The sequence below is a fragment of the Erythranthe guttata genome, chromosome 11 (assembly GCF_056151865.1).
Source record: "Erythranthe guttata isolate IM_541 chromosome 11, IM_541, whole genome shotgun sequence".
Classification (NCBI taxonomy): Eukaryota; Viridiplantae; Streptophyta; class Magnoliopsida; order Lamiales; family Phrymaceae; genus Erythranthe; species Erythranthe guttata.
This window is the reverse complement of record NC_142543.1, coordinates 1,483,239-1,511,039: the sequence shown is the minus strand read 5'-3', so window position 1 is coordinate 1,511,039 and position 27,801 is coordinate 1,483,239. Positions and strand designations below refer to the sequence as shown.

The following is a 27,801-nucleotide window of genomic DNA, read 5'->3' as shown; positions in this document are numbered from 1 at the left end:
ATGTTTAAGAAATTACATGTAAATTTCATTTTTTTCATTACTCAACGCATCACTGGTTGCTCTCAGCAAATACAGTTGTGATGTTACAAATAAACATATATGCTGCTACATCATCACAAGCAGAAAAAAGAAAGAAAAAATAAAATCAAATATACCTATTTAATGAAAAAGATAAAAAAAATAGAGATACAAAACAACAACATAGTAAAACAATTTATGAGGACTATAATAGGTCCTCTCTCTAAGAAACTCTAGGCAGGTGAACATCGCCTCCATTCCATGATAATAAGAATCGAAGCACTATGAGCCAGGGCAGCAAGCACAACGAAAACGTGGAAAATCTGATGACTATGCCCCACAATATCAAACTTACCGGGCTTCCATCTCTCCGGTATTCTCGTAACATAAAACACCGCACCCACACCGTATAATACCCCCATAGCTATCTCATACACCAGCGATCCCAATATCTGCGGGTGGTCCCAATGCAGAACCACCGCATGGGCGGCCGGGATCACGCCGGAGAATCCCATGCCGAGGAAAACTGCCGCCCTAAACGACCTGAAACGGCCGCTGGAGAGAGCGGGCGCAAGAAGAGTTACAACAACCAAGATTCCGATGACAGTGATTGACGAAAGGTACAAGAACCGCCAGTATGGGTGGTCGGAGAAGGTGTAGTAAATTGGGGCGAAGAAAGAGCAGACGATCATGAGGGATATCCCGGCGTAGTCGAGGCGCCAGAAGAAGTAGTAGAAGCGTTTGGAGTGGCAAGCGAAGAGGTGCGATATGGTGCTGAATATCAGACAGCCCATTGCTCCTACTAGGAAGACAAACCAGGGCCATAATGGAACTGATGCAGTGGAATGTTTTGTCACACCTAGTATTGGTGTGCTGGCTATGTGCCTTAGGTAAGAATCCTGCACATTGAATTTTTTTCAGGGGTAGGTTTTTGGACAAGTAGAGTAAATACAGGGGTGTTAAATGCAATAGAGGTTGTGGAATGAGGAAAATGTGTTTAGTAGTAATGATACTATAATTATCAGATTTGGGACAGTAGATTCTTTGGGTTAATTAGGCTAATCTTACTGTAATAATGAACATGGAAAGATGTGCATATGATTCATTTGAAGTTTGGTTCACATGTTCACACATGCGTGTAGGCAACTATGTTGGTGGGTGAACCCCACGTGCCTAGTTGGATGATTGATAACAGAGCTTAATTTAAACGCTAGTAATTAGTATGATTCTCACACTAACTTTCTAGAGTGATCGAAATTGTCTTTTTAATTAGCATATATTATTTTTGTATTATTATTTTATTTTTTTCAGCCAGCATATATAAGTTGTAAAGATGAGATATAAATATTAAGAAAAGCAATCAGCAAAGACACTGTACCTTAATAGGTAACGTGATTTTTTTTTCTCTCTTAACTATTTAATTAATAATACTAATAAAAGATTCCCCACTTTGTCTTCTCATTTGTGATTTGATTACCAACTCCAAGAATTTCTAAAAAGTCTCAACTACTACTTAAATCATACCAAGATTTTGGGTTTTGGTTTTTGATTTTGTTAGGAGATTCTGTACCTAATTTTGGCATTAGAGTCTAAGTTGGAAAAATTGGTTTATTTCTATACTTCACCCGGTGAAGATTACTCTGGATGAATTTTAAACGTTAATCTACACGCACCAACGTGGATGTGTGTGTTTTGTGTGTATATGAATGACAAAGATAGACCTCGTGTATTTCACTCGATATAGCACAACATAAAACCGAAAAACTGGTGAATATAGATACATCTAACTTCAAATATCCAAATTTTAATTCTCTCCTATTTGGGATTAAATAATAGTAATAACTAATAACTAATAATAGAGAAAAATAAATCATTTATGTCCAGTCAGCTAATCAACGTGCATACGCTAATGAATCAAACATCTGTTCTTTTTTTTGGAAGACTTTACCGCCACTAATGGAATTCATTATTTATTACTAATAATAATTTTTAAATAATAATGCAACGTGGTGTGGGACCCAGAACCGTAGTTTTTGGAGGGGGAATGAACAAAGAACCACAGGTGGGAGTGGGCCCCACCTCAAAACGTACTACGCTTGTCCAATCGTGTGTGCCTACTTTCTATTTGCATTTTTTAAAATAAATAAAATAAAATAAAATAATATATTAAATAAACAGAATGAGACGAGACACTAACCGAAAAGGAAGCGTTAGAGCCGTTGGATTCATTCATCATCGTCGTCTTCAGCCATCCATCACTTCGCTCTCTGCAAATTCGATTATTTTTCAGTTCAAAAATCAAAATTAAAAAAAAAAATGGCGTCAAGTGTGAAAAAATTAGGGGAAAGTAATTTCATCAACCAATTATAATAATAATAAAATCAACAAAAAAAAAAAATTGAGAAATTTTACCCGAAGAAAGCGGCCATCACATTTTTCAAGGTCATCTTCTCCGTCAAGCTCGTCACCATCAACCCTAGAAATATCACAAATCCAACTAAATGCCTGCAAAATTCGAATCAAAAATTTCAAAATCCGAAGCTCAATCTGGATAAATCAGAACCACAAATCTCTGCAGAAAAAAAAGGAATTAATTGGACTCACGTCCAAATATTCAAAGTCTCGTTGTGCAAGGAGAAAACGCTGAGAAAAACATCCTTCAACGGCCATTCACATCTGTAATGATCGGTGATAAACTCGTTGTCCTTCAAATACTCCGGCAGCTCCTCGTACTTCACCAACCTCCGCTCAGATTTCACCGATTTCTTCTTCTTATTATCACCGCCCTTCGCCGCCGGCGCCGCCGGCGAGGAGCTTTTCACCGCTCGTCTCTTCATTTTCGTATGTATTCCGATTTATGTGTAATCTCCACCGGGAAAAGAACAACTTTAATTTTCCGGTGGAAACGCGAAAGCTTCGCCGCCGGAATAACGAGTTTCCTTTTCCCTCCTCCTCCTCCGCCGCCGCTGTGTGTGTGTGTGTGTGACTATGTGTAATTTCAATTTCAAAGTGTTGTCGAGAATGGAGTTTTTTTTTACGATAGGTGCTGAGTATATATAGCGTGTGACCATTTATTTATAATAATAATTTTAAATTACACAATTCGGAAAATAAAAAAAGTGAATTTCGTTCAGAGTTGTGATCGAGTGCGGTAGGGATCATCTCAATTAGATGTGGGTGTGATTTGATTGCCAGCTCAGCTGGTTCCATTGAGCGTTGACTATAATCTCTTCCGGTCAAAGTTAATTGGACAATCACAGTTGAACACGTGTTCACGTCTCTTAGGTAGAATACGATTTGTTCGATGCTACACCCGGTGAAAAACACCGGGTGGGTCTTCTGCTGCCACGTGTCTCTTTTTTTGTATTTTATAATAGATTCCCCGCTAGGGTTTACCTTTAGGGGTTTTAGAAAAATAAAAAAAGAACACGTGGCAGCAGAAGACCCACCCGGTGTTTTTCACCGGGTGTAGCATCGAAGGAACCGTAGAATACAGGTGATTTTTTGCCGCTCCAGCTACGAAATGGGTTGGTGTAGAATTTCAAATTTGGCGGAACCTATCAATATCAGGAAAATAAAGCACCATCCAACTAATTTTTTTTTTTCAAACTATATTCAAATTTTTTATTTTAAATTAAGCAAGTTAGATTATTGATTTACATATTAAAAAACCGCAGTTACTACAATTTAAGTGCTAAATATAGGATTTTTTTAGAATTCGAATACCAATTTTTAATAATAATAATAATATAAAAAATATATAAAATGAATAATTATATGAATAATAAAGGGGGTAGGACAATAAGGTAAGGAATTAAAGGAAAGTATTTGTGACTGACTTTATTGAAAGTTATTTGTTGGATTGTCTAATAATATCCGTTGTAAAAGCCTATATTTTTGTATTTCTAGAAAAAAAGAAATAATCAATTGTAATAAAATAATATTCATAGAATCAAAATGTCATTAACTAATTATGCAATTTATATAAAGAAAAAAAAAACAATTATTCTCTAATAGTGGTTTGTGTTTTTTGAAGGGTCCCGTACTCCCGTTTGAATTCTTTTCTCCCGCCACAATAATTTAAAACTTCTTATATTAAAAAAAAATAACCACATTTTAAAAAAAAATATTGAAAAAGTAACTAGTAGTTTTTTTAGAGCAAAAATTAATTAATTTTTAAATAAATAAAAACAAAAAACTAATTCACTATTATATGTGGAATACAACCCAGAGCCCAAATAAAATTATTGCAAATTACCTCAATGATTAATATGCGCATGGCCAACTTGGCAATCGCTGCCACCATCAATAATTTGAACAGTAATTTTCAATTTTGGAAAAGTGTCTACCACACTTCTTTTAATTTATTATTATTATTATTATTATTATTATTATTATTATTATTATTATTATTATTATTATTATTATTAAATTGACTAATTTTACTTAATATGATGATCTAGAATTCATACATCGTAAACACACACACGCAATATATGGTTACGTACCACTATAAAAAATTAAAACTTCATGTTAGGTTAATTATAGTTGTTCTATATTATATGCAAAAAAAAATTAGTGACAATTAAGACCCTCTTAATTTGGTGTAGCTGACCAAACTACTAATAAATCATATACCTTTTGTATCTTAATTAATTTGTTGCAATTCCTATTGTTTGGGAAAAAATAAATAAATTAAATAGATTCCACTTCCTTGAGATCCTTTATTTCATCTTTGCAATTTATAAATAAACCCCTATACCTTTTACAATTTACAAAGAATGAAATAAAGATTTACCATTATTCTTTTAATCCCATGCGGTACGGATCATTGAGAATAATGGGGCATGGGCTCAGGCCCATTAAGTAATAAAGATAACTTTGGAGAGATTTACATTTTGGGTCCTTCATGTTTGGCCCGATTCAATTTTTGGTCCCCGTTGTTCTAAAGTGAACAAAATTCACCTCCAATGTTCAAGTTTAAACACTTTGGGTCCCCGCCGTTACATATCCGTTGGCAAGTAACGGAAAATACTATTTTGAGGTAAAAATTGAAATTTTAAATTTTTTTAAGGCTAGAAAATAGTTAGAAATTCTTATCTTCAAAGTTCAAACAATTGAAGAGTGACGATATAGAATAGTATACAACACAGCTAATAAAACCAGTTTTTATTGATATTACCAATAAACCCAGTATATATGTACTTTGAATAAACAAAAATAAAATCTTATCCTGTTTACGAATCAATATATATATATATATATATATATATATATATATATATATATATATATATATATATATATATATATATATATATATATATATATATATATATATATATATATATATATATATATATATATATATATATATGTTAATAGATAGTTTGGATGTGATTATCTTGTAAACATATTCAAAACAAAAAAATGGCTAAAGCCTAAAATCAATTTAAAAAGTCTAATTCATCAATAAAATCGACTTCCTAATGAAGCATGAAAATCGATTTTTTTACTCAATTATATTGGTTTTCGACATCAACATTTTTTTTTCATTTCATTAATCTGATTCTTTTCGTTATTCAAACTGATTGGATCAACGATCGAATTGCGGATCAACTAACTAGTTCGACCCGATTTGTAGCAACCATTACGATTCGTAAATTCATATCGAAATTGTCCTTCAATAACACAACTTAATATTCACTAATATAATCCACTAATTACAATAAAATAAAATAAATACAACTTGTTATGTGGTTGACAAAAGTTAGTTGTAGAAGTTGAGCAGATATGATTATATTTTCTAAATCAGTAGATTAACTAAAAAAATATAATTATAAATAATTAATTAATTAAATTGCACTTTTTCATTGTGCCGTTTTGAGACGGCCAATAATCAATCTGCCGGCACAAATATGTACACTGCCAATTTTGCCAGCACTGCTAATCCACATTCCCTTTATAAACCACAGCTGGTAATTAACTTCTTAATTAATCCAACTTTTAATTAATGGCGAAGTTATCACAGCAAAGCACCATTAACAACATCGTTGCCAATGCCGATGTTCCTGTAGGGATGAAGCGCAAGCGTACGAGGAAAACTATCCCTAGAGACACTCCACCTCAGCGCAGTTCGATTTATCGCGGCGTAACAAGGTTTATATATATTAATTATCAACACCTGCAAAATAATAATTAACGACTAACGATAAACTAATTAATTAACCATCAATATATACATATATGTAAATATTTATGAATTAGTTTTTTTTGTTTTAATATAATGATTTTTCGGGTTTTTAATTTTTAGGCATCGTTGGACGGGTCGTTATGAAGCACATTTGTGGGATAAAAATTGCTGGAATGAGACACAGAATAAAAAGGGCAGACAAGGTTGATTATATATATATATATATATATATATATATATATATATATATATATATATATATATATATATATATATATATATATATATATATATATATATATATATATATATATATATATATATATATATATATATATATATATATATATATATATATATAATGGACTGATCAGCTAGTAATTAATTTCTTGTTTGCCATTTTCATGACTATGGTTGGAAATGTTGGTGGAAAATGCATGCAGTATATCTTGGTATGTTATTTGTTTCCTTTAATAAACAATATTGGATTTTCAATAGTTTATTTATTTATTTATTCGCTTTTAATTTGATTAATTACTAATATATATATTATATATATATATATATATAATATATTATATAACAGGTGCTTATGATGATGAAGAAGCAGCAGCTCATGCATATGATTTGGCTGCACTTAAGTATTGGGGTCAAGATACTATTCTCAATTTCCCAGTAATTATATAATTTCTTTAATTAATTTCTTCAACATTTATTATTAATGTTTTCCAAAATTAGTTTATATTTTATTTTTCACACTACGAAAAACAATTAAATATTAATTTATAATATATTTTCATTTCTTTTGTAGTTTTCAACTTATGAAAAGCAGTTTACAGAAATGGAGGGACAATCAAGAGAAGAGTATATTGGATCATTAAGAAGGCTAGTATATAATTAATAAAATGTTAATAATAGTTTATATATATTTTTTTTGTTAAATTAAAATGCTGATTTAGATCTTTAATGTTTTGTTGAAAATTACAGGAAAAGCAGTGGTTTTTCGAGAGGAGTGTCCAAATATAGAGGAGTTGCAAGGTACTACATTGCTAGTTTTTTCGCAATATTATTCTTCGACTTTTCGACTGGCTAAGCTTATAAACTGGTAAAAAGATCTTATAAGACTTTTAAGAGCTTATAAGCTCTTCCAAACGAACCTTGAATTATAAATTTTTATTTATATAATCAATTGAACTGCAGGCATCATCATAATGGACGATGGGAAGCTAGAATCGGAAGAGTTTTCGGAAATAAGTACCTCTATCTTGGAACTTACGGTAAAATATTCCATAAATTTCACTCATATAACAACTATATATAATTATATATATTTTTTTCATATTGATGAATACTATTTGTTTTGTGCAATTTTTTTTAATAAATATTTGTTTTTAAAAACAAAACCCAAACACCCGTGACATAATTATATTACCTTTGACATCACAATATATATATATATATATATATATATATATATATATATATATATATATATATATATATATATATATAGTTTGTTGGCCAATTTAACCAACTTACACATCTTCAATAATGCTCCATATGTACTACTCTCTTAACTTCTTAATTATTATAATATCCCCCTAATTTTGTTTTTTATTTGATTAAATAAATAAATAAATAAATAAAATGTTACAGCCACACAAGAAGAGGCCGCGGTAGCGTACGACATGGCAGCGATAGAGTACCGCGGACTGAACGCCGTCACGAATTTCGACCTCAGCCGTTACATAAAATGGCTAAAACCTAATAAAAACAACGATGAAACCACCCTCGCATCATCCTCCAACAACCACAACGACTCCGGTGGCGTCTCAACCACCCCACCCCCTCTTCGGCAACCCTCCTTACCCGAACCACGGCCCACCACCGCTACGTCAGCCCTAGGACTCCTGCTGCAGTCGTCCAAGTTCAAGGAACTTATGGAGATGACCACGGCGGCAGAAGTAATACACGTGTCGGATAATGAACAACAACAATGCAGCTTCCCCGAAGACGTAAAAACGTGTTTTGAGTCGCACGATTTTAGCAACTACAGTGATGAACAAGGTGAAGATTTATTTGGGGATCTCAATTCTTTCATGCAGCCTATGGTCCAATTTGATTTCGACCTATAAAAGTTTTTTTTTTCTCATGCAGTTTATTAAAATATCATTTCTTTTCTAATCTAATTATTTTATATTACTGCATATGTTATTCTTTGAATGTCAATTTTCTTTGTAGATATAGTTTGTAATAAAACTTGAAATTGACTATATAAAAAGGTTTTTTTTTTTTTTTTTTTGTGTATTCCACGCGTGACGATGTAGTTGATTTTATATAACACTTTTAATCAGATTATTTTAGAGAGTAATAATTATTTTATTAGATTAAATGTATGTTCTTGAAATATATTACTATTTACTAGTGCAGGGCCAGCCAATGTTGAGATTTTAATACTTAAGTAGTTTAAGTGGGCTGAGTATTAAAAAAAGGCCCAATTCAAAAAACATTTCGGCCTGTATTGTAGTTAAGAGTATGTATAATTACAGTTTTGGTCTCTGTATTATATATTATTTTTCTATTTTGATCCTAAAACTTTTTCTGGCACGAAATTGGTCCTCAAATAACCTGTATTTTCACAATTTTCGTCTATTGTTTGAAATTGATGTTAGGTTGGAAGGAAAAGTCACGTGCGAGACATGTGATCATCACATTAACCCCTTATGTTTGATAATAACAACCAACCCGTAACTATGAATCTTCTTACATGTATATCCTTGCATTGTCAAATTTAGTGGACCCTTCTAGATTATGTAAAATATTCTCCACTTTGTACCCGTTTTACCCCATTCGACTCCATATTTTGAAACTAAATATATGTCTCTTGACTTGTAAATCTCAGATAGTAGTGCATCAAAATCTGCATTTTTTTTTCACAAAAACGAATACAATTTAGAGAACATTCCACCACATCTAAAAGATTATATTGAATGTAACACCATAAGAGATGGCGTGTAAGAAGATTCATAGTTGAGGGGCTGATTATAACTAAACAAACATAAAAAGTTTTTTTGGTAATTTGACCTTACTCTAAGAGGTGGGTCGTAATTTACACAATATATCTTTGAATATCTGTAGTGAAAAGGACTGCTATCTTTAGGATTTTAATGCTTTTCACCGATGAGTTAACATCTCAAAATATATTACTTTTCTCTTTTATTAATCTTCTTTTTGTATTTTTCTGCTTTTTTCTGTTTGTTTAGAATTTGGCATCACTTTCTCAATCCTTTGTTTGGTAATAAGAATTAGTGCTCTCAGCTAAAGTCTGATGAAACGTTATCACCAAAAGAATGGTGTGGAAAGTACTCTGAATGTGTAGCCTTTTTCCATTCATGTTTTTCCTTTTTCTTGTAATAATATATATGGGAGTGATAGATCATAGTTTTTAGGGTAAATTACACCGACACCCCTGAATTATGCTCAAATAACCTTAAGGTACATGTAGTATCAATAATTACAATTATCCCCTGAAATATTGTATGAAACCCTAACGAAATAATACATTGGATAGGTTATTCCATTAGGGCTGTAACAAATTATTAGTTTCATACAAAGGTGAAAACAACATAGGCTTAGAGCTTAGAAGTTGACATGGTTCTTATAACATTTCTTAAATCCTTATTATTTTATATAAATTTATAAATTTTCGTCTATGGTAGCATTGAAGGCTGCGTGAGAAACAAATATAGTGCACATCCGTTCTTAAGATGGCTCCTATAATTGTTTCAGGGGTGTGGCTGTAATTACCAATACTACATGGACCTTAAAGTTATTTTAACATACTTCAGGGGTGTAGGTGTAATTTATGTTAAGTTTTTAATTGATTCACTTGTTTAATTGTTTTAAGAGTTATTGTGGAACAAATGAATAATAATCAAGATTAGGTATTAAAATAAACACCTAATTGAATATGTCAATTGACCAAATCACCCTTAGATTTAATGGTTTTAGGCCCACAGAAGTCAAGACTAGTCAAACCTAGTTCATTGAAAAGAGCAGCCCAATTTGGGTATTTGGTTTGGTCGTCTCGAAAAAGAGAAAGGAAAATAAGGCCTCGGAATTGCTGCTGTTTTTACACAGTCCACTTTTAAATTACTGAAGCTATTTTTTTGACATGTAGAGTATAGGACAATTGTATTTTAATTTCGTAGTTTTAATTTTGGGTAAATTACACACACCCCCCTGAGGTAAGCTTAAATAACTGTAAGGTCCCTGTGGTATCGATAATTACATTCACCCCCCTGAAAGGTATTTAAAAACTCTAACGGGATAATGCATTGTATACATTATTCCAATAAGGTTCTAATGGACTATTACTTTTAGCTAGTTGTGGAGATAACATAGAGTTATGGGGAGTTATGGGGTGACATGGCTCCCCCAATATTTTTTAAATCACCCATAACTCTTAGTTGTCTTCACCACTTCATGAAACCAATAGTGCATTAGAACCCTATCGGAATAATGTATCCAATGCATTATCCCGTTAGAGTTTTTAGCTACCTTTCAGGGGGGTGAATGTAATTATCGATACCACAGGGAACTTACAGTTATTTAAGCTTACCTCAGGGGGGTGTGTGTAATTTACCCTTTAATTTTTAATATTTTGATTCTGAACAATTTCTTTATTTCTACTAGTAAAAAAAATAAATCAAATTATGTATATATTTTAATTTTTGTATATACATAAATTTTAGGATAAATTACAAAACTCCCCCTGAACTTAGATTAAATAACAAAAAACACCCCCATCAATTTGTAATTATCAAAAACCTCCTGAGGTTGGTTTTCATCTTACACCAACCCATTACAGTGTGATTTTTCAGGGATTTTTATTCCAGAAAATAGACTTTACACAATTTCAGATATTTTCTTTAATTTCTCATCTATTTAACATAAGCTATAATAGACTGTATGCATTTTCTATTAAAAAAACTCGATCAACAGTTAATATAGGGGGATTTTGGTTATTACGGATAGGTGGAAGCGTTTTTCGTTATTTAGTCTAAGTTAAGGGGAGGTTCCGTAATTTATATATATATATATATATATATATATATATATATATATATATATATATATATATATATATATATATATATATATATATATATATGTTGTATGTATATGTGTGTAATAAAAAACGATGGCAGAACAAGTACAAACACGGAAAGCCCTTGTTTCATGCGAATTTACTTGGCCTTATTACTTTTTTTTGATAATTACTTGGCCTTATTACATTCAGACAGAAAATAGTCACCACTCTACAGCCAGTACACACATATTTACACACACACACACACAACGCTAATGTGACTCTCAATTTTCCGGGCCGATATAAATAGTAAAGAAAAGTATTTATATATATATGTGCCCTTCAGATTTTTGATAAAGGATGACTATTTGCTGATCAACAATGTGCGTTGCAGTAGGGCTGAGCAGCGGCTGCCGGCGGTGGCCGCCGGTGCGACGGAATAGGTGGCGGCAAGTGACGATGAAAGCTCATGTGGAAGCTGCTATTGATGCTGCCAAGAAAAGGGTTCTTCTTTTTGGCTCTTGTTTGAGTTGGGTTGGTTCCAAAATTCAATCTTTTCAAGTGGGATTCTGAGTTTGGCGGCGGCGGTGGGCGGCGCAGATGGCGTTGCGGTGTGGTATTGGCGGGGACGGCTCAATCTAGTGATGTTTTGTCAAATTTGCTTAATTCTGCACTTTGTGTATTTGGACGAATATAATTAATTATTAATATATGCATAAGAGATATATATGTATTAATTAATGTAATTAAATAAATTTCCAGGCCTTCCCTTTTTCTTGATGAGAATTACCAAGCTCAGTTCTTCTTCAATCTTCATGTACATTATTAATTATTAAAAAAATGCAATTTCACAAAAATAATATTAAATGTAATATTGTTGTTACACATGTAAAAGGAAAACAAAGACTAGTAAAATTTATATGATAAATATCATATAATGCACTTATATAAATATCATATTTAGCTACGAATGATGATGAGATCTAACAAGAATTATTATTATTATTATTATTATTATTATTATTATTATTATTATTATTATTATTATTATTATTATTATTATTAAATTGTAATATTACATACAACGATAACGATAGGAAGCACGAGGACGGCGAGACGCAGGTGGAGTCGTCGGAGAGGCGGTGGTGGTGGAATTGGTGGGGCGGCAACCGGACAAACAAAAACAAATGTAGAAGCCTTTGTGATAAGCACATTCAGAATCATCAGTGTTAGTGTCTTGTATGCATTCCGCAGCACAAGCATTCGGCTCACACTTCTCCTTCGGCCAACACTTCGACGTCGTTCTGAATTCGCACTCTTTCTTCGTATTTCCCGCAACTCCGCCCCCTGCGCATGTATATAATAAGTACACCATTATTAATACATAATTCTAGAGAGAGAGAGCCCTAGAGAGAGAGAGAGAGTCAAGTGTGCACCGACAGAATAATAGCAACAAGAGTAGTAAGGTGATCATCTGCACATTAATCTTTTCCATGTTTCTTTTGTTTTTAATTTTGAGGTGTTAATTAATAATATAATATAATATAATGTTGGTTGTAATTGTTCTTTATTTATACTACAACGCCATTGGTTACGTACCTATCTTCTTCTTAATTGACACCATCATCTTTCAAATTCAAGCTAAGAGGTGAATTTATTTTATTCTTATCATCACCTACTAATCTCAACATTCAATTTTGGATACACGTGTACCATATTTATTTATTATTGCCCGCCACATGATAAGAAATACCTGCAAGTGGATCAATTGTATTGAATCAAAGTAAAATAACAATTTATTTTAAGTAAGAAAATCACTTAATAAATTAATTTTTTTTTTAATAAAATATAGGATAAATTACACACACACCCCTGAGGTATGCTTAAATAACTTTAAGGTCCCTGTGTTATCGACAATTACACTCACCCCCTTGAAACGTATTTAGAAACTCTAATAGGATAATGCATTTGATACATTATTGCGATAGAATTCTAACGGACTATTGGTTTCAGAAAGTGGTGAGCTATGCTTGATTTAAGAAATGTTGGGGGAGCCATGTCACCCCATAACTCAATGTTGTCTCCACCACTAGCTAAAAGTATAGTTCGTTAGAATGCTATTGGAATAACGTATCCAATGCATTATCCCATTAGAGTTTCTAACTACGTTTCAGGGGGTGAGTGTAATTATCGATACCATAGGGACCTTAAAATTATTTAAGCATACCTTAGGGTTGTGGTTGTAATTTACCCTAAAATATATAACCTATTTGATATATAATTTGAGGGATCACTTTCCCAAGTCTAAAATTTAACGGCAAATCAATATTGTCATTTTTTTAGAATCAGCGGCCCGTTGGATACATCAAATAGAAGCCTAAACCCATACCCATAGAAGCCCAAGCCCAAACCAAACGGCGGACGACCACCGCTTCATCGCCGCCTCGCCGCCTCGCCGCAAACGTTCGACACTTACGAATTGCGATCGACTAATCTTCATAATTTTATCTTCCAATTATTCTCCTGTTGTTATTACCATACCCTAATTAAATTTTTATCAACCCCCAAAAATCCGACTTCTCTTTGCCGCCATAGCCACCGGCAAATTCAACTTCACTGTTAGAGTTTCTGGACAATGAGAAAAACTGGTGAATTATTATTCCAACAGGTTCAAATAATTTACTGATAATATACCTGAGTAGTGATTAGGAATGGGGATTATCGAAGATGGTTCAGTTTCGGGTGTTCTCCCGAGTAACAGCGAAGCTTTTGCAGTTATCTACCCTGGTTATCCTACCTCGATTGGACGTGCAATCGAGACTCTCGGCGGCGATCAAGGAATTGCCAAGGTATATTTGTTTACTTGTATTCATTTTGTTCAATCACATCCAATTTTGCTTAGAGTATGCATTCGTTGGTTGTGTTACGGAGTGCTATTATGTACAGCTAGTTCGTTTCGTCGACAGAAATTGTAATTTTCTAGGGTTACTTTTGCAAATTGCAGCTCGGAACAAGAGCATGGTAGTTAGAACTTAACAGAGAGATGGAAATTGAATTTGGGCAATTGAGAAACCCTAACGTTTGTATAGGGATGTCGATTTAGGGTTGGCAAACTGGCGATTCACATTGCACTTCAGGCTATCGTATAACTCGACTGTTGTAGCTGTTTCGTATCTTTTACTGAAAGCAAACTATGATCCGCTTTGTGTATCAGTATACTTCATGGCTATTTGGTTTCTGGAAATGAAACGACATGTTATACACACAGAATAGCCTTCTTTACTTTCCACTACCCTATTTAACGGAGAAATGGAGCGTACCCTCAGTATGGATAGGGACAATGGAGGAACTTTTTTGTTGTTTTTCCCTAAACAAATTCTACCTCACTTGTATCCTTGCCTTTTGTCGTTGTGATTCTTCTTTCGCTTTTGTAATTGTGCATGTGGAGATATTTATTTTGGGATGCCAAGAACCTGGGGTACAGAGGTACATTTAATATAACTTGTACAATAGAGCTGGATTTATTGGGTTGAATCATTGCATTTTTTCTAGTCCCGTCTCTTAATGGCTTAATGTTATGCCAGCCGAATTGATTGCAATTTTATTTTATTTTGCTTGCTATGATTTCAGGTTCGTACTGATAAGTCAAACAGGCTGGAGCTACATTTTCGTCCTGAAGATCCATATTCACACCCACTCTTTGGGAAACTCAAGTCCTGCAATAATTTTCTGTTGAAAATCTCCAAAACGAAAGTCAAGGACACACACGATATTAAGGAACTCAAGTCCCTTTCTGAACACGCATCAGAAGATTCACTTCGTCTTAGCAATAATAGTTTAATTCCTGAATCAACAGAAAGTACAGAATACATTGCACAACCTGAATGTGACTTTTCGGATCCTTCAGATAAAGCACAGATAAAAAATGGAGCTCAAGAGCAGCTTTCTGCCGATATTGTTGCTAGAGTCTCTGAGGCATACCATTTCAAAGGTGACGGTGATATATTTTCCCATTCATCATCTTCTTTCACAACAGAAATGAAAGTTATGTTGTTTCTTTATGGTAGTACCTTATGCCATCTTTATTTTCTTTTCTGAAGGCATGGTGGATTACCAGCATGTGCTTGCTATTCATGCTGACAGAACTCGAAGAAAGAAAAGAAATTGGGCTGAAGTAGAACCACAATTCGGTCAGCTTGTACTTGATTTTTTTAGCTTGTATAGAGTTAGAGTAGCTCCTCCGTTTTCTTACCATTTGTTATATCTGTAGAGAAAGGTGGTCTAGTGGATATTGATCAGGAGGATTTAATGATTTTGGTGCCACCACTTTTTTCACTGAAGGATATTCCAGACACGATAGTGTAAGATGCTTCATCTTTATTTATTGCTTATGTTTTATCTGTGCAGAAGTCATTTTTCTGCATTCTGAATTATCATCCTTTCTGCCTGGTAAAAACTAAGAATTACTTGTCTTATTAGCTTGACAGTTGAATATATTTCAGATACTAATTGTTGGTAAAGATAGAAAAAAACTGGCTTAACTAATCTGAGTGTTCTTACTACAGTGATTTGGCAATCCTAGAAATTGAATAGATTGTAAACAAGCATCACATGCGTTGCAAAATCCTTTACTATATCCTATGACCTTGCTTTCGTCAGATATCCTTATATCACTAGTAATACACTAGCTAATGTAGTGTTTAGATTCGTTTAAATAGGAGTTAACCTTTTCAATATCAGTAGTTAGGCAGCTGTTTCTCATATTATGGAAGATACCTTCCTTGCATTTCAATCTTAGTGATTGTGTATCTGCAGTTTAAAATCGTCCGGAGAGATAAGTTTGAAAAAGAAACAAAAGGGAGATGTCGAACCGCGCGAAGAGGTAAGTTCCTCTTATGGCAAGAAAGCAACTATGAGTACCAGACTATCATGTTTTACTTACTTCAGTCACCATACATAGTGAAGTAATGGATACCCTCTTTGAGTGAAAATCTTTGAAGACTATTGAACTGTATGAATAGACTATCTGAGTACTTTCACCATTTATGTTTGTAAAATCACAGATGCAATGAGTCTTTATTCTATGAAAATTATTTTCACAAATCTATTTTTCTTATTGCTCATGAGATACCTACCTAGTGCTAAGGGGCTTTTTGATAGTCTTAAATAAACTTGACTTAGATCTTTCTCAGTGGCAAATGTACAAGTTTTCCGAGTCACTAGAAAATAATCGACTCTTTCAGTCCTTCAAACGATCTTACTTTGTTATACCATAGTTTCTAATATTGTGTGTAATATTCGATTTAGATTTTGAAAAATTCCATTCATTTGATGCAGATGGAGATAGAGCCATGTCTTGCCATTGACTTCAACATCAAAGATATCCTGATTGTTTTATGTCTGTGTGGTTATATATTGTTGATGCATGATTATCTCATGATGAGTTTCCTAAGAAGCATTCTATGGGTTATTTCACAGAAATAAACCTGAAGTTAAAGTTATATTTTCTCTTGCACTTTGTCCCAGAAGTGATTAATATGGACTCCTTACCTCTCTTTTGTCATGTCTCTGCAGCCTGTTTCTTCTTTTAGTCCTTTGTTTTGATAGATGGATTTGTTTTTAGTCCTACAATTTAACAAGAATATATATAAGAATAAGCTGAGGGAGTTGGCATCGAAATTCTTTTATTCTGCAGTCGATCTTTTGTTTGCACTTGACATTCGTACAGATCCCTAAGAGAGTAAATTGGGAGAAATCCGTAACCAGGAACTCAGATCGATGGCATGGGCTGATGGCTGTGTGTGAATTGTTTGATGAACGTCCAGTTTGGGTAAAAAAGTCTCTAGCTGAACAGTTACATGACCGCGGTTTAAATGTTGAAAATAAAATGCTCAAAAGGTGGCTTTTTAATTAGCTGTTTTGTAATATCTTCTGTTAGTGTAAGTGATACAGTCGGAATAAAATTAATCATCGCTTTTCTGTTTCCAATTTTTAGGTTCCTTGTAGTAGTAGCATATTATTTCTCAAACGGGCCATATCTCAGATTCTGGATCAGAAAAGGATACGATCCCCGCAAAGATCCTGAATCCCGTATGTAAGCTTTCGTATCAGAGAAACTGTCTCCTTTCGAATATTAGGCAATGCAATTTCAGTTCTGTGTAAGGTAATAAGGTTAAGTATCGTTGCTGATGTGGAATTAAGCCTTGGCGCTAACAGTTCTTTTTCTTGGAGATTGGATTTTCCTAACTGACAAGCTTTAAAGCAAGATCCGGGGTGCAACTTTACTAACTTTATCTTATTTGCTTGAGTAGATACCAGAGAACTGATTTTCGAGTACCACCATCATTAAGAAGCTACTGTTACAGAGAAGCTGTATCTGGGTAAGGGCTTCTATCAATTTTGCCATCAAGGTTATTGGATTGTGTTGCAGTATAAGAAGCCAATACAAGTTTATTTCCTCATTCTTAAAAGGCTAATCTGTCACAAAAAAAGGATGTAGTATGATTAGTTTGCTGATGAATTTGTTGCCTCTATTTTACAGTTCTGTTCTGTTACTGCTCTAAAATATCAATCTTTTACTACGCCACTGCCTTTCTTCCTTAAAAAAGTAAAGCTAGATAGGTTGTAGTCATAGAGATAACACATTACGTCCAGAATACGATCCTTTATTTTTGAATTCATTCTGTGCAATCTAACATTTTACTGCTAATGACGAAAAACCTCTAAAGTCTATCTTATTTATGTGTGTGTTGATAACAATCTACATCTTCTTTATTCCTCTCTTTCCTCTTAGATCTGATTTACTTCTCTTGTTGTCTTTCTTGACCAGATCGAAGAGCAGGTGGGAGGATATTTGTGCATTTCGGGTTTTTCCTCGTAAATGCCAAATTTCGCTGCAACTCTTTGAACTTAAGGATGACTATATTCAACAAGAAATCAGAAAACCTGCAAGTGAAGGAAACTGCAGTGTAATATATACATATATGTATTATATTAATGTTCTAACATAATTGCATATTTTATATGAGAAAAAACTATGGCATTCTCTACATTGTACTAAGAAAAAGATACACTTATCCAGATGAAGCAACTCTCTTCATCTCTCTGTCTCATTTCATTTGAAGTTGCCGAAGTACCTTATTCATCAATTTCATATCTATCAAATATCTGCGTTTGACTAGGTTTTGAAAATATTCTATTTCTGGCAGCTGCAAACAGGGTGGTATTCATCACAAGTGATTGATTGCTTGAGGCTGCGTGTGGCTCAGAGATTTCTGTCAGCATATCCTGAAACTGGTGCAGAGTTATTTCTAAAGTCCGCTTCTAATCGCTTTGAGAAGTCGAAGAGAGCGCATCTTAATGTGAAGAATTTGAAAGTTGATGCGGAGGACAAACCAGCCGACAAAGGTATCTATCAATAAAACTAAATCACAAGTTTGGATTCCGTATAATATTTTACATGTTCATAATATCCATGAGAAGTATCTAATACGAAAAGCAGCTTCCCAATGTTCCCGTGGAAAGCCTCAAGCTGATTCTGGAACTTTTTTTCTTATTAATTCCATCATATAAATAACATCGTTTTTCTTCGACACATTTTTCATCCTACTATATTTGCACGTTGCAGAAGTTTTAGAAAGTGAAGATAAAGAAGCCAATGATGAAGAAAAAGAAACCAACGATGAAGATAAAGAAGTCAATGATGAAATTGAATACGAGGAGGAAGATGAAGAAGATGAAATGGATGATGATATTCTTGACATGGATGCGGATGAAGCTTTTGATCTGGTGAATAATTATTTCGTCTAATCTATGCATTGTGTCAAATAAATAGAATTTTAAATTGTCAAATCAATTCGTAATTATTCCCTCTCATCTGATTCTTTTGTTACCAGGTTGATCAGGATTGGGATTTCCCTCCACCAGATTCATGTATCCTTGTGCAACACGTCTTTTTTATTTACATTCCGTATTCGAAATATTATATTTATAAAAAAATTAAATTCAATATATGGACATCGACTCATCGTCTCTATTCCAAGTAGAGTGTTTTTAAGGTAATGTTTCTTTTTAACATTGTCCCTCCGATAAGTCGATTACTTGGAATTTTCTGGATATATGTATATATATAAACGAATGTTATTGTGATTCAGATACAATATCGAAGCAAAGCGAATTAGCTTTATATCCTATACTTGACATAGATACAAACCAAGAGAGCATCTCGAAGGGCTACCTACAGGAGCTTTTCGGCAGTTTTCCCTTTGGCGGCGGTGGTGGTGGTGAAGTGCAAGATGTCGACCCTGACGATGGAGAATTTCAAATTTACGAACAAAATAGCGACGACAACTACTCTGACGATGAGGATTATTAGAGTATTATCAACAGGTAATTGCTTCTTAACCATCTGTTTTACTTTATCCTTTTTGCATTAGGTGACTTCTAGTAGTGGGAATTGCATTGAATTAATTATTTTATTCAAATTATTTATTAGTCATTTATCAAAGGAGAAATCATTTATTATATGGTATTTACTTATCTGATCCTGGACCAAAATTAGTTAATGGGCTGGACCACTGTTGGGTTTATCCTCTTGGGCTTTTCTTTTTTCATGATAAATTATAATTTTAAAACTATTGATAATATAGATTTAAAGAAAATACTAATTTATATAATATTAGATATATATTTTCCTCATAACAAATGTCGTCAATTTAATATCATGAATATAGAACAAACAATGATTTTCGTTCCACCTCTAAAGCAAGAAAGAAGCCAAAATTTTCAGGAAAAGGGAAAAAGAACAAAATTATTGGTACATTTTAAAATAATATTTCATCAAAAGAAATCAAGTGGGGAAAAAGTGGAAAGGCACCATTCTAGTGGAGGATGAAAATCCAAAGGCATATATATATATATATATATATATATATATAAATTATATTACGGCCACCCTTGAGGAAATATTAAATTGTAAAAAAAACATCTTGTTTTGGTAATTACAATTGCCTCCTTCAACTATATACTTTCTTACAAAAAAAAACCATTCATTCTGTAGGTAAATTTGAAACCGATGGATATGCAAGACAATACACACTTGATGGGTGGTTGTAATTACTCAAACATGAGGGGATTTTTCGTAATTTAACTTTACTTTAGGGGAGTGGCCGTAATTTGTCCTAAATATTACGCCTTCGTATTGGCTTTATTCCTTTTAAAATTTGCCCTCTCAAATTAGCTTTATACCTTTTATGGCTTTATATTTTTTATCACTGCCACTTGAGAGAGCAACAGGCATGGTGGAAGAATCAATTCCACACCCATGGAATGGAAGAATAAACGCAGTCCAACAAAGATATTTGATATTTGCGAATTCCCATGCACTTTCTTTAATTTCTTTTATTTTGTTGGGCAATATTGTAATTGTACAAAAAACAACTACTAATTTTTAAATAATAACTTTCTCAAAAAAAAAAAAAAAAAATTAAATAATAACCAAAACATTGAAACTAATTTTATTTAGATAACAAAAACTTGACCTTTCTTATGTTGGCAAAATGGAAACAAGTCAAATCCATCACCCTCTCCCAAATATAAAAGTCAAATCTAACATAAACGTAGTGAACAATTTTTTTAAATACAATTAAATTTTATGGAAAAATATACTTCATTTGTTGTACAATAACCGTGACTTTTCTAGAATATTTATGTTCCATTTTATTTGTCGTTTTAGATTTTCGATACCGCATCTTTTGACCTTATTAATTCAACTATAAATATTAATTCTCTTATAAATCATTAAATCACAAATATTGTTTTAGTCTTTTTAATGTATAATAAAATTTTATATTTGAGTATTGAATTAATGATGGTAGAAATTGAAAAATATACATTAAATGCATCATTGTAATTTGTAACCATAAAAATAACTAGATAGCTAAAAGTGTGTAAGTTCGAAAGAGGGGCATTAACGTCAAGTCTAATCTCCACAGCATATCAAAAGGAACAAAAAAAACTAAAGAGACTGCGCGCCAACCTGGCAAATTAGCTTCTCACATCAAATCTCACAACTTCAATGTAATTAAGTCTCTCTCTCTTTTACCCTTCTTGTATTACCTCTTCTTCTCTCATGTTTTGGCTACAACAAGCAATGTTTTCCCTTTTCATTTACTCCATTTTAATTAAAAATAAATAAATAAATATAATTCATTGGGAAGAGAGAGATAGATAGATAGATAGATATTGATTGTATAGTTTATTAATAAGTGAAAACGAACGACAATAGGGTTATTTATATGTTACGTCGCACTGAAAATTACACTGAATGAGTTTTTATCCTATGTGTGTAAATGAATATTAAAAAAATACATGATATATTTCATCGAGTGTAGCAAGGTGTCGACAAGACCGCGAACAAATATGAAAATTTAGTATATTATAAATAAAACACATGCAAATGTGTGATTTTATTTGGGAATTTTTATTTTTTAGCATAGTGATTTTCAAGTATAGGTAGTTGTCATTCCAATTAATTAATTTTGGTGTCACTCTCAATTTCTGAGCTTCTAATCCCTCACTATCTCTGACTTCTCCCTAGCATCCCACCTGATTCTCTCTCTCTCCCTATCTCTCTCTTTCTCTCTCTCTCACACACACACACACAACATACACACACTCACTCGTACACACAGTGGGGAAAAGGAGTTGCAACGGATGGAAAAAAGAAAAAGAAAAAAAGGAAGATAAAATTAAAACCCACAACAAAGTAGATAAAGAAGGGGGGTGGGGGTGGGGGTAGGGGGGTTAAAAGTTGTAGAAAGCAAACACTCAAAACCATTAAAAAGAAAAAAAATCAAGAAAACACACAATATATATAAACACAGATGTAATGTAACACAGTGCTTAAGTAGATTTAAGGAAAGTTAAAGTGATAAAATTTGAGAATGAAAAAAAAAGACAGCAAGACACAAGCTTTTGCAAAAGAAGAGAGAGAGAGAGAGAGAGAGGAGAGAGAAACCTGCACATATGTTGCAGAGGCTCCTTTTTTAGTACACGCATTCATTCACAGAGAGAATACACACACAGACACACACACTTTTTTTCTCTCTCTTCACAGTATTTTTGTATTCTCTTCCCCCACAGTCTAAAGACAAAAGGGCTGGTAGAGAAAGATCAATAAAGAGGATTCTCAAAATACTCAATACAAAATAAAAACGGGGTTCGAATTCTGTTCAAAGAAAAAAAAAAAAGATGGCAACTTTGCAACATGTTTAGAGAGAGGAGAGAGAAAGGGTGAAACTTGAAAGTAACACTGTCTGAATACATATGATCATGTCTCTCATGCTCTGTAACAACTGCTTCTTCTCATTCTTTCTTCTTACATTATTTTTCTTCAATCCAACTCTTTCATTCGAGGCTCGAAACCCTGAAGGTATTGTTTCATTGTGATAAAATAAATTTAATTTTTTTTTTTTTTTTGTATTTTTGGTTTTGTTATAATTTCTTGATTTTTTTTTTTTCAATAATAATAAAAAATAGTTGAAGCACTTAGTGCAATAAGGGAAGGTTTGGATGATCCACATGGTGCTCTAAGCAACTGGGATGAAGACTCCGTTGACCCTTGTAGCTGGTCAATGATCACTTGCAACTCAGATAATCTTGTCACTTCTCTGTAAGTCTAATTTTCTTCATTTTTCCCAACCCCAAATAAAAAATTAAAAAAAATTGTATTTTCTTGATTTATGTAAAAAAAAAAAAAAAAAAAAAAAAATTGTGCACAGAGGAGCTCCAAGTCAGGGTTTATCAGGTTCATTGTCTTGGATGATTGCAAACCTTACAAACCTCAAACAAGTGTAAGAACACTTTTTTTTTTTTTTTTCTTTTTCTAATTTTGAATTTTAATTTTTGTTATTTTTTTTTTTAATTTTTGTAATTATGGAATTGCAGATTGCTGCAGAACAATAATATATCTGGGCACATTCCAAAAGAAATAGGATATCTTCCAAATCTGCAGACATTGGATTTATCCAATAATAAGTTATCTGCACACATCCCTGATTCTTTAGGGTTGTTGAATCACCTCCAATATCTGTGAGTACTACCCTTTCAAATATTTTTATTGCCTTGACACCCCCTGAATTATGTGCCATGTCGCATACACACCCCTCAAAATTACGAAACGTACCAAATACCCCGGACCCCTATATTTTTTTGGTCAAACTCATAAAAAATGTAAAAGAGACGGGGGTGTATTTGGTACGTTTCGTAATTTTGAGGGGTGTGTTTGCGACACACCTCGTAATTCAGGGGGTGCAAAGTGAACTTAGTACTGAAAAACTATAGTGTCTGTTATTGTGTGTTGATTTTGTCTTGTAATGGTGTACTAGGAGGTTAAACAACAATAGCCTGAGTGGGGCTCTTCCTTTGTCCTTAGCTATTCTCCCTCACCTTACTTTCTTGTGAGTTTTTTTTTTATATATATATATATATATATATATATATATATATATATATATATATATATATATTAATTTTAAATAATGTTGGAGATTTGGATTCAACATGTGAATATTTTTTTGGAGATTTGATTTTGATGTTGAAAAAAATGTATTACAGGGATTTGTCCTACAACAATCTGAGTGGACCTGTTCCAACTTTTCCTACCAAATCATTCAAGTATGTGTGTGCTTTTCTCTCTCTCTCTCTGCACAGAGAAACTGTGTGTTCCTTTGTCATTACATTGCTGTGATAATTCATTCTACTATGATTTTAAATAATTCAGACATGACAAAAATATTGGATATTTGTTTTTCTTGATTGTATTTGGTATTTTCTTGCCTGCAGCATCCTAGGAAATCCCCTCATTTGTGGAAGCCACTCTCCTGAAAAATGTCCTGGATCAATTCTTGCTACTCCTCTCTCTTTCCCCATTGATCCATCTTCAGGTAATATAGTCTCTCTCTCTCTCTCTCTCTCTCTCTCTCTCTCTCTCTCTCTCTCTCTCTCTCTCTCTCTCTCTCTCTCTCTCTCTCTCTCTCTCTCTCACACACACACACACACACACGCACACACACACAGTTGTAGCAAGTTTCTTGACTATTCATTAATTTCCCTATTATGCATTTGTCAGGCAACAGAACAAACTCCAAGAAACTAGCAATTGCACTTGGAGTGAGCTTTAGCTTCGTCTCCATTTTATTCGTAATTTTCGCATTTCTCTTCTGGAAAAGAAACAAGAAGATAAAGCAGTCCCTTTTGAGTAGTACTGGTCAGTAATCTCACCTCAACTGCATATACATATACATAATATATATGTATATATTCGTATGGGGAGTTCGTAATTTTTCGTAATATGTTACAGATGTTCAAGAAGAGGACCTCGACCTCACGAGGCTCGGGAATCTCCAAAACTTCACATTTAAAGAGCTGCAACACGCTACCGACAATTTTAGCCACAAGAACATACTGGGCACGGGGGGATTTGGCAATGTTTACAGGGGTAAATTGGGAAACGGCAATGTGGTGGCGGTGAAGCGGCTCAAGGATTTGACCGGAACTACAGGCGAATCGCAGTTTCGAACCGAACTAGAGATGATCAGCCTAGCCGTTCACCGGAATTTGCTTCGTATAATCGGATATTGCGCCACCACAAATGAAAGACTTCTTGTATATCCTTATATGTCCAATGGGAGCGTTGCATCGAGACTTAGAGGTATATTCATTTTCTGTACTAAGGCCTCGTTTGGTTGGTAAGATTAGCCATGATTAGTTAAATAATTGGATCATCTTAGAAAAAAACGAATATAATGGGGTTTCCATAAGACTATTTAATCTTATTTTAGAAACCAAACGAATCCCAAGAATCACTCTTTAATTAGGTAGATAAATTTTCGTCACCTGTGATCCTATAGTGGGGCCTACTTCAACTGCAGTAGATACGTTGCAAGATATCGAAAAATTCTTTTCGTGTTATTTCTCATTATGATTGCAATTACTTCATATGTTATGTAAGCATACTTTATTACATGGACTAGATCAAATCGAGGGTAATTTTGTCAATCTTGAAAGATTTTAGTGCTAAATTTACAGGAAAACCGGCTTTAGATTGGAACACGAGGAAGAGAATTGCGATTGGAGCAGCAAGGGGGCTGTTGTATCTTCACGAGCAATGCGATCCGAAGATAATACATCGAGATGTGAAGGCAGCCAATGTACTGCTCGATGACTACTGCGAGGCTGTTGTAGGTGATTTCGGCCTCGCTAAATTACTGGACCACGCGGAATCCCACGTGACGACAGCTGTTCGCGGTACGGTGGGCCACATCGCACCGGAATATCTCTCCACTGGACAGTCGTCCGAGAAAACCGATGTATTTGGATTCGGCATTCTTCTGCTGGAGCTTATAACCGGAATGAGAGCTCTCGAGTTTGGAAAGTCGGTAAACCAAAAAGGAGCTATGCTTGAATGGGTACGTATGTATAAATGTGAAACTCGGATTTTGTCTTTGGTGGGGCCCACGTATACGTGAAAAATTATGCGAGGCCCCTTAAAATGGTCGAAAAATAACAAAACCTCCATATTGAATGAGTTTATTGCATTTAGTAACCCGTGTTACACCGAATTGCTAAAAAAAGGTCCTCGTTTTATAAATATTAGGAAAACACCCTTACGATATATTTTTTAGCACACAACCCCCTAGATGGTGCATTTTTAGGGGTAATTTGCTAATAAAATTGAATTACGAGGGGGGATTTTGCTAATTATTTTTAATACGAGGTGTTTTTTTGTGACAATTAGAGTAAACACACGGGGGCTAAAATGCAATAAAACGCATATAATAGTAGCTAGCTCCACCGCGGTTTTTTTTTTTTTTTTTTTCATAATTTACTTCGTGGAAACTTGACGTATACTTGATCGAAAAAAACTGCATGGCAGGTTAAGAAAATACAGCAAGAAAAGAAAATCGAGCAAATTGTGGACAAGGAACTAGGAGTCAACGAGTTTGACCGGATCGATGTTGGAGAAGTGCTGCAAGTGGCTCTGCTTTGCACGCAGTACTCACCGGCCAACCGCCCCAAAATGTCCGAGGTTGTAAGAATGCTCGAAGGCGACGGTCTTGCAGAAAAATGGGCGGCGGCACATAATAATAGTAACTATATCCACACGAATTCGAATTTAAATAATATCTCGTGCAGTAATAATAATAATTATAGTAAGTCACGGTCGCGCGATGACATGGACCATGATCAGTCGAGCGTGTTTGGTATGACTATGACTATGGATGATGACTATGATGCTCATTGCATGGAGCTCTCTGGTCCAAGATGATATATATATATATATATATATATATATATATATATATATATATATATATATATATATATATATATATATATATATATATATATATATATATATGAGAATATTTATTGGCTTGTGTTGGAGAAGAAAGAGTTGAGATAGGTGTGATTCATGCACACTCTTGTGCATTTAGATATGTTTTATTCTTGTTATGTGTATATATATATAACATATATATATTTTCAGTGGTTTAAATTTGGTGATTATTAATTTATTATTATAGCGAAGGTAGTTTTTAAAGTTGTTACTTAACAGAAACCCGAGTTCAGTAGTGAACATTGATATGTTTTTTTTATTTCCGAGTTAGATTTGTTTCAAAATCGAGTAATTTACTGATTTTTTTTTTTAATAAGTGCTTTTGAAAGTGCTTTTTGAGGAGCTTTTTCGAATCAATGCTTTTTTCAGAAGCGTGGTTTTAGAAAATTGGGCAAAGACACGCTAATTTGCTACAGTGTACTGTGCAAGTGTTTGCAATACCCTAAGAAAAGTGCTTTTGGGAAAGGGATCAAAAGCTTAGAAGCGCTTTTATCTGTAGAGTTTTTCGGTAATTATATACCTCAACACCCCTTGAGGTATGGTTAAATTACGAAAAATTCCTCTTGTTTGGATAATTACAACCACCTCCTCAATTATAAATCTTGTTAAACGTCCACTCTTACGGTTTCAAATTTAGTGGAATCTTCGAGATTATATGGAATATATCACTTTTGTACCCGTTTTATCCCATTCGAACTCTACATTTTGAAGCAAGATGATCATAATATGTGTTTTTTGGCTTGAATATATCAGATTGTGATGCATAAGAAACTGTATTTTTACACAAAATGAGTACAAATTAGAGCACGTTCCACGAATTTTAGATGATTATGTTGAATTTAACACCATAAGGGTGGATGTGTAAGAAAAAAATCATAGTTGAGGAAGTAGATGTAATTATACAAACAATAGGATTTTTTGTAAATTGACCATACTTAAGGGGTGGTTGTAATTTACCCTTATATCTATATATATTTAAACAAAAATCTCAGGCAACCCCGAAGTATGGTCAAATTATGAAAAAACTCATTTTGTTTGGGTAATTACAGCTACCCTCTCCTTTTAAATATTTTTACATAAAATTTTTGTAGTTCGGTT

General features: G+C 33.5%; 4 protein-coding genes and 1 long non-coding RNA gene across 6 annotated transcripts; 3 read left to right on the top strand and 2 right to left on the bottom strand.

Moving 5' to 3' along the window:
• Positions 1–3: 3 nt before the first annotated feature.
• HHP2 (heptahelical transmembrane protein2) lies at positions 4–3,156 on the bottom strand. Its single transcript, XM_012985637.2, has 4 exons — positions 2,623–3,156; positions 2,431–2,523; positions 2,216–2,285; positions 4–917 (listed from the first exon to the last, which is right to left on the bottom strand). The coding sequence occupies exons 1-4, from the start codon at positions 2,853–2,855 to the stop codon at positions 252–254; spliced, it is 1,062 nt and encodes a 353-aa protein (XP_012841091.2). The 5' UTR covers positions 2,856–3,156; the 3' UTR covers positions 4–251.
• Positions 3,157–6,031: 2,875 nt separating this feature from the next.
• Positions 6,032–8,520, top strand: LOC105961378 (AP2-like ethylene-responsive transcription factor At1g79700). The gene is made up of 8 exons (XM_088825519.1): positions 6,032–6,177; positions 6,332–6,414; positions 6,655–6,663; positions 6,798–6,886; positions 7,023–7,096; positions 7,199–7,249; positions 7,412–7,488; positions 7,868–8,520. The coding sequence occupies exons 1-8, from the start codon at positions 6,032–6,034 to the stop codon at positions 8,344–8,346; spliced, it is 1,008 nt and encodes a 335-aa protein (XP_088681645.1). The 3' UTR covers positions 8,347–8,520.
• A 3,629-nt stretch (positions 8,521–12,149) lies between these two features.
• LOC148766754 (uncharacterized) lies at positions 12,150–12,863 on the bottom strand. The gene is made up of 2 exons (XR_016034267.1): positions 12,744–12,863; positions 12,150–12,650 (listed from the first exon to the last, which is right to left on the bottom strand). It is a non-coding gene; the product is annotated as an uncharacterized LOC148766754 (long non-coding RNA).
• Positions 12,864–13,608: 745 nt separating this feature from the next.
• On the top strand, positions 13,609–19,826 carry LOC105961408 (uncharacterized). Of its 2 annotated transcripts, none has more exons than XM_088825427.1 (14): positions 13,609–14,152; positions 14,934–15,294; positions 15,404–15,493; positions 15,574–15,664; positions 16,119–16,185; positions 16,641–16,684; positions 17,031–17,201; positions 17,299–17,397; positions 17,615–17,683; positions 18,133–18,271; positions 18,512–18,710; positions 18,931–19,091; positions 19,199–19,235; positions 19,508–19,826. In XM_088825427.1, the coding sequence occupies exons 1-14, from the start codon at positions 14,015–14,017 to the stop codon at positions 19,675–19,677; spliced, it is 1,836 nt and encodes a 611-aa protein (XP_088681553.1). In that variant the 5' UTR covers positions 13,609–14,014; the 3' UTR covers positions 19,678–19,826. The 2 variants fall into 2 exon arrangements, with proteins under 2 accessions (XP_088681553.1, XP_088681554.1); XM_088825428.1 differs by having other exon boundaries at positions 19,199–19,360; positions 19,457–19,826.
• Positions 19,827–22,121: 2,295 nt separating this feature from the next.
• On the top strand, positions 22,122–26,661 carry LOC105961365 (protein CLAVATA3 INSENSITIVE RECEPTOR KINASE 2). Its single transcript, XM_088825426.1, has 11 exons — positions 22,122–22,734; positions 22,842–22,974; positions 23,084–23,155; positions 23,250–23,393; positions 23,690–23,761; positions 23,919–23,978; positions 24,147–24,247; positions 24,433–24,570; positions 24,664–25,014; positions 25,392–25,771; positions 26,239–26,661. The coding sequence occupies exons 1-11, from the start codon at positions 22,629–22,631 to the stop codon at positions 26,629–26,631; spliced, it is 1,950 nt and encodes a 649-aa protein (XP_088681552.1). The 5' UTR covers positions 22,122–22,628; the 3' UTR covers positions 26,632–26,661.
• Positions 26,662–27,801: the final 1,140 nt, after the last annotated feature.

What these genes read in the sequence shown, in the direction of transcription:
- HHP2 (XM_012985637.2), bottom strand. Translation starts at nt 2,855, where the DNA reads ATGAAGAGACGAGCGGTGAAAAGCTCCTCGCCGGCGGCGCCGGCGGCG. An exon ending in GAGACTTTGAATATTTGGAC is followed by an intron (nt 2,524 to 2,622) that starts GTGAGTCCAATT and finishes CGAATTTTGCAG; the next exon opens with GCATTTAGTTGGATTTGTGA. An exon ending in GTGATGGCCGCTTTCTTCGG is followed by an intron (nt 2,286 to 2,430) that starts GTAAAATTTCTC and finishes TCGAATTTGCAG; the next exon opens with AGAGCGAAGTGATGGATGGC.
- LOC105961378 (XM_088825519.1), top strand. Translation starts at nt 6,032, where the DNA reads ATGGCGAAGTTATCACAGCAAAGCACCATTAACAACATCGTTGCCAAT. An exon ending in ATACTATTCTCAATTTCCCA is followed by an intron (nt 6,887 to 7,022) that starts GTAATTATATAA and finishes TTTCTTTTGTAG; the next exon opens with TTTTCAACTTATGAAAAGCA. An exon ending in CCTCTATCTTGGAACTTACG is followed by an intron (nt 7,489 to 7,867) that starts GTAAAATATTCC and finishes AAAATGTTACAG; the next exon opens with CCACACAAGAAGAGGCCGCG.
- LOC105961408 (XM_088825427.1), top strand. Translation starts at nt 14,015, where the DNA reads ATGGGGATTATCGAAGATGGTTCAGTTTCGGGTGTTCTCCCGAGTAAC. An exon ending in ATGTCGAACCGCGCGAAGAG is followed by an intron (nt 16,186 to 16,640) that starts GTAAGTTCCTCT and finishes CATTTGATGCAG; the next exon opens with ATGGAGATAGAGCCATGTCT. An exon ending in CAAGTGAAGGAAACTGCAGT is followed by an intron (nt 18,272 to 18,511) that starts GTAATATATACA and finishes TATTTCTGGCAG; the next exon opens with CTGCAAACAGGGTGGTATTC.
- LOC105961365 (XM_088825426.1), top strand. Translation starts at nt 22,629, where the DNA reads ATGATCATGTCTCTCATGCTCTGTAACAACTGCTTCTTCTCATTCTTT. An exon ending in CGAGGCTCGAAACCCTGAAG is followed by an intron (nt 22,735 to 22,841) that starts GTATTGTTTCAT and finishes AATAAAAAATAG; the next exon opens with TTGAAGCACTTAGTGCAATA. An exon ending in CTCCCTCACCTTACTTTCTT is followed by an intron (nt 23,762 to 23,918) that starts GTGAGTTTTTTT and finishes AATGTATTACAG; the next exon opens with GGATTTGTCCTACAACAATC.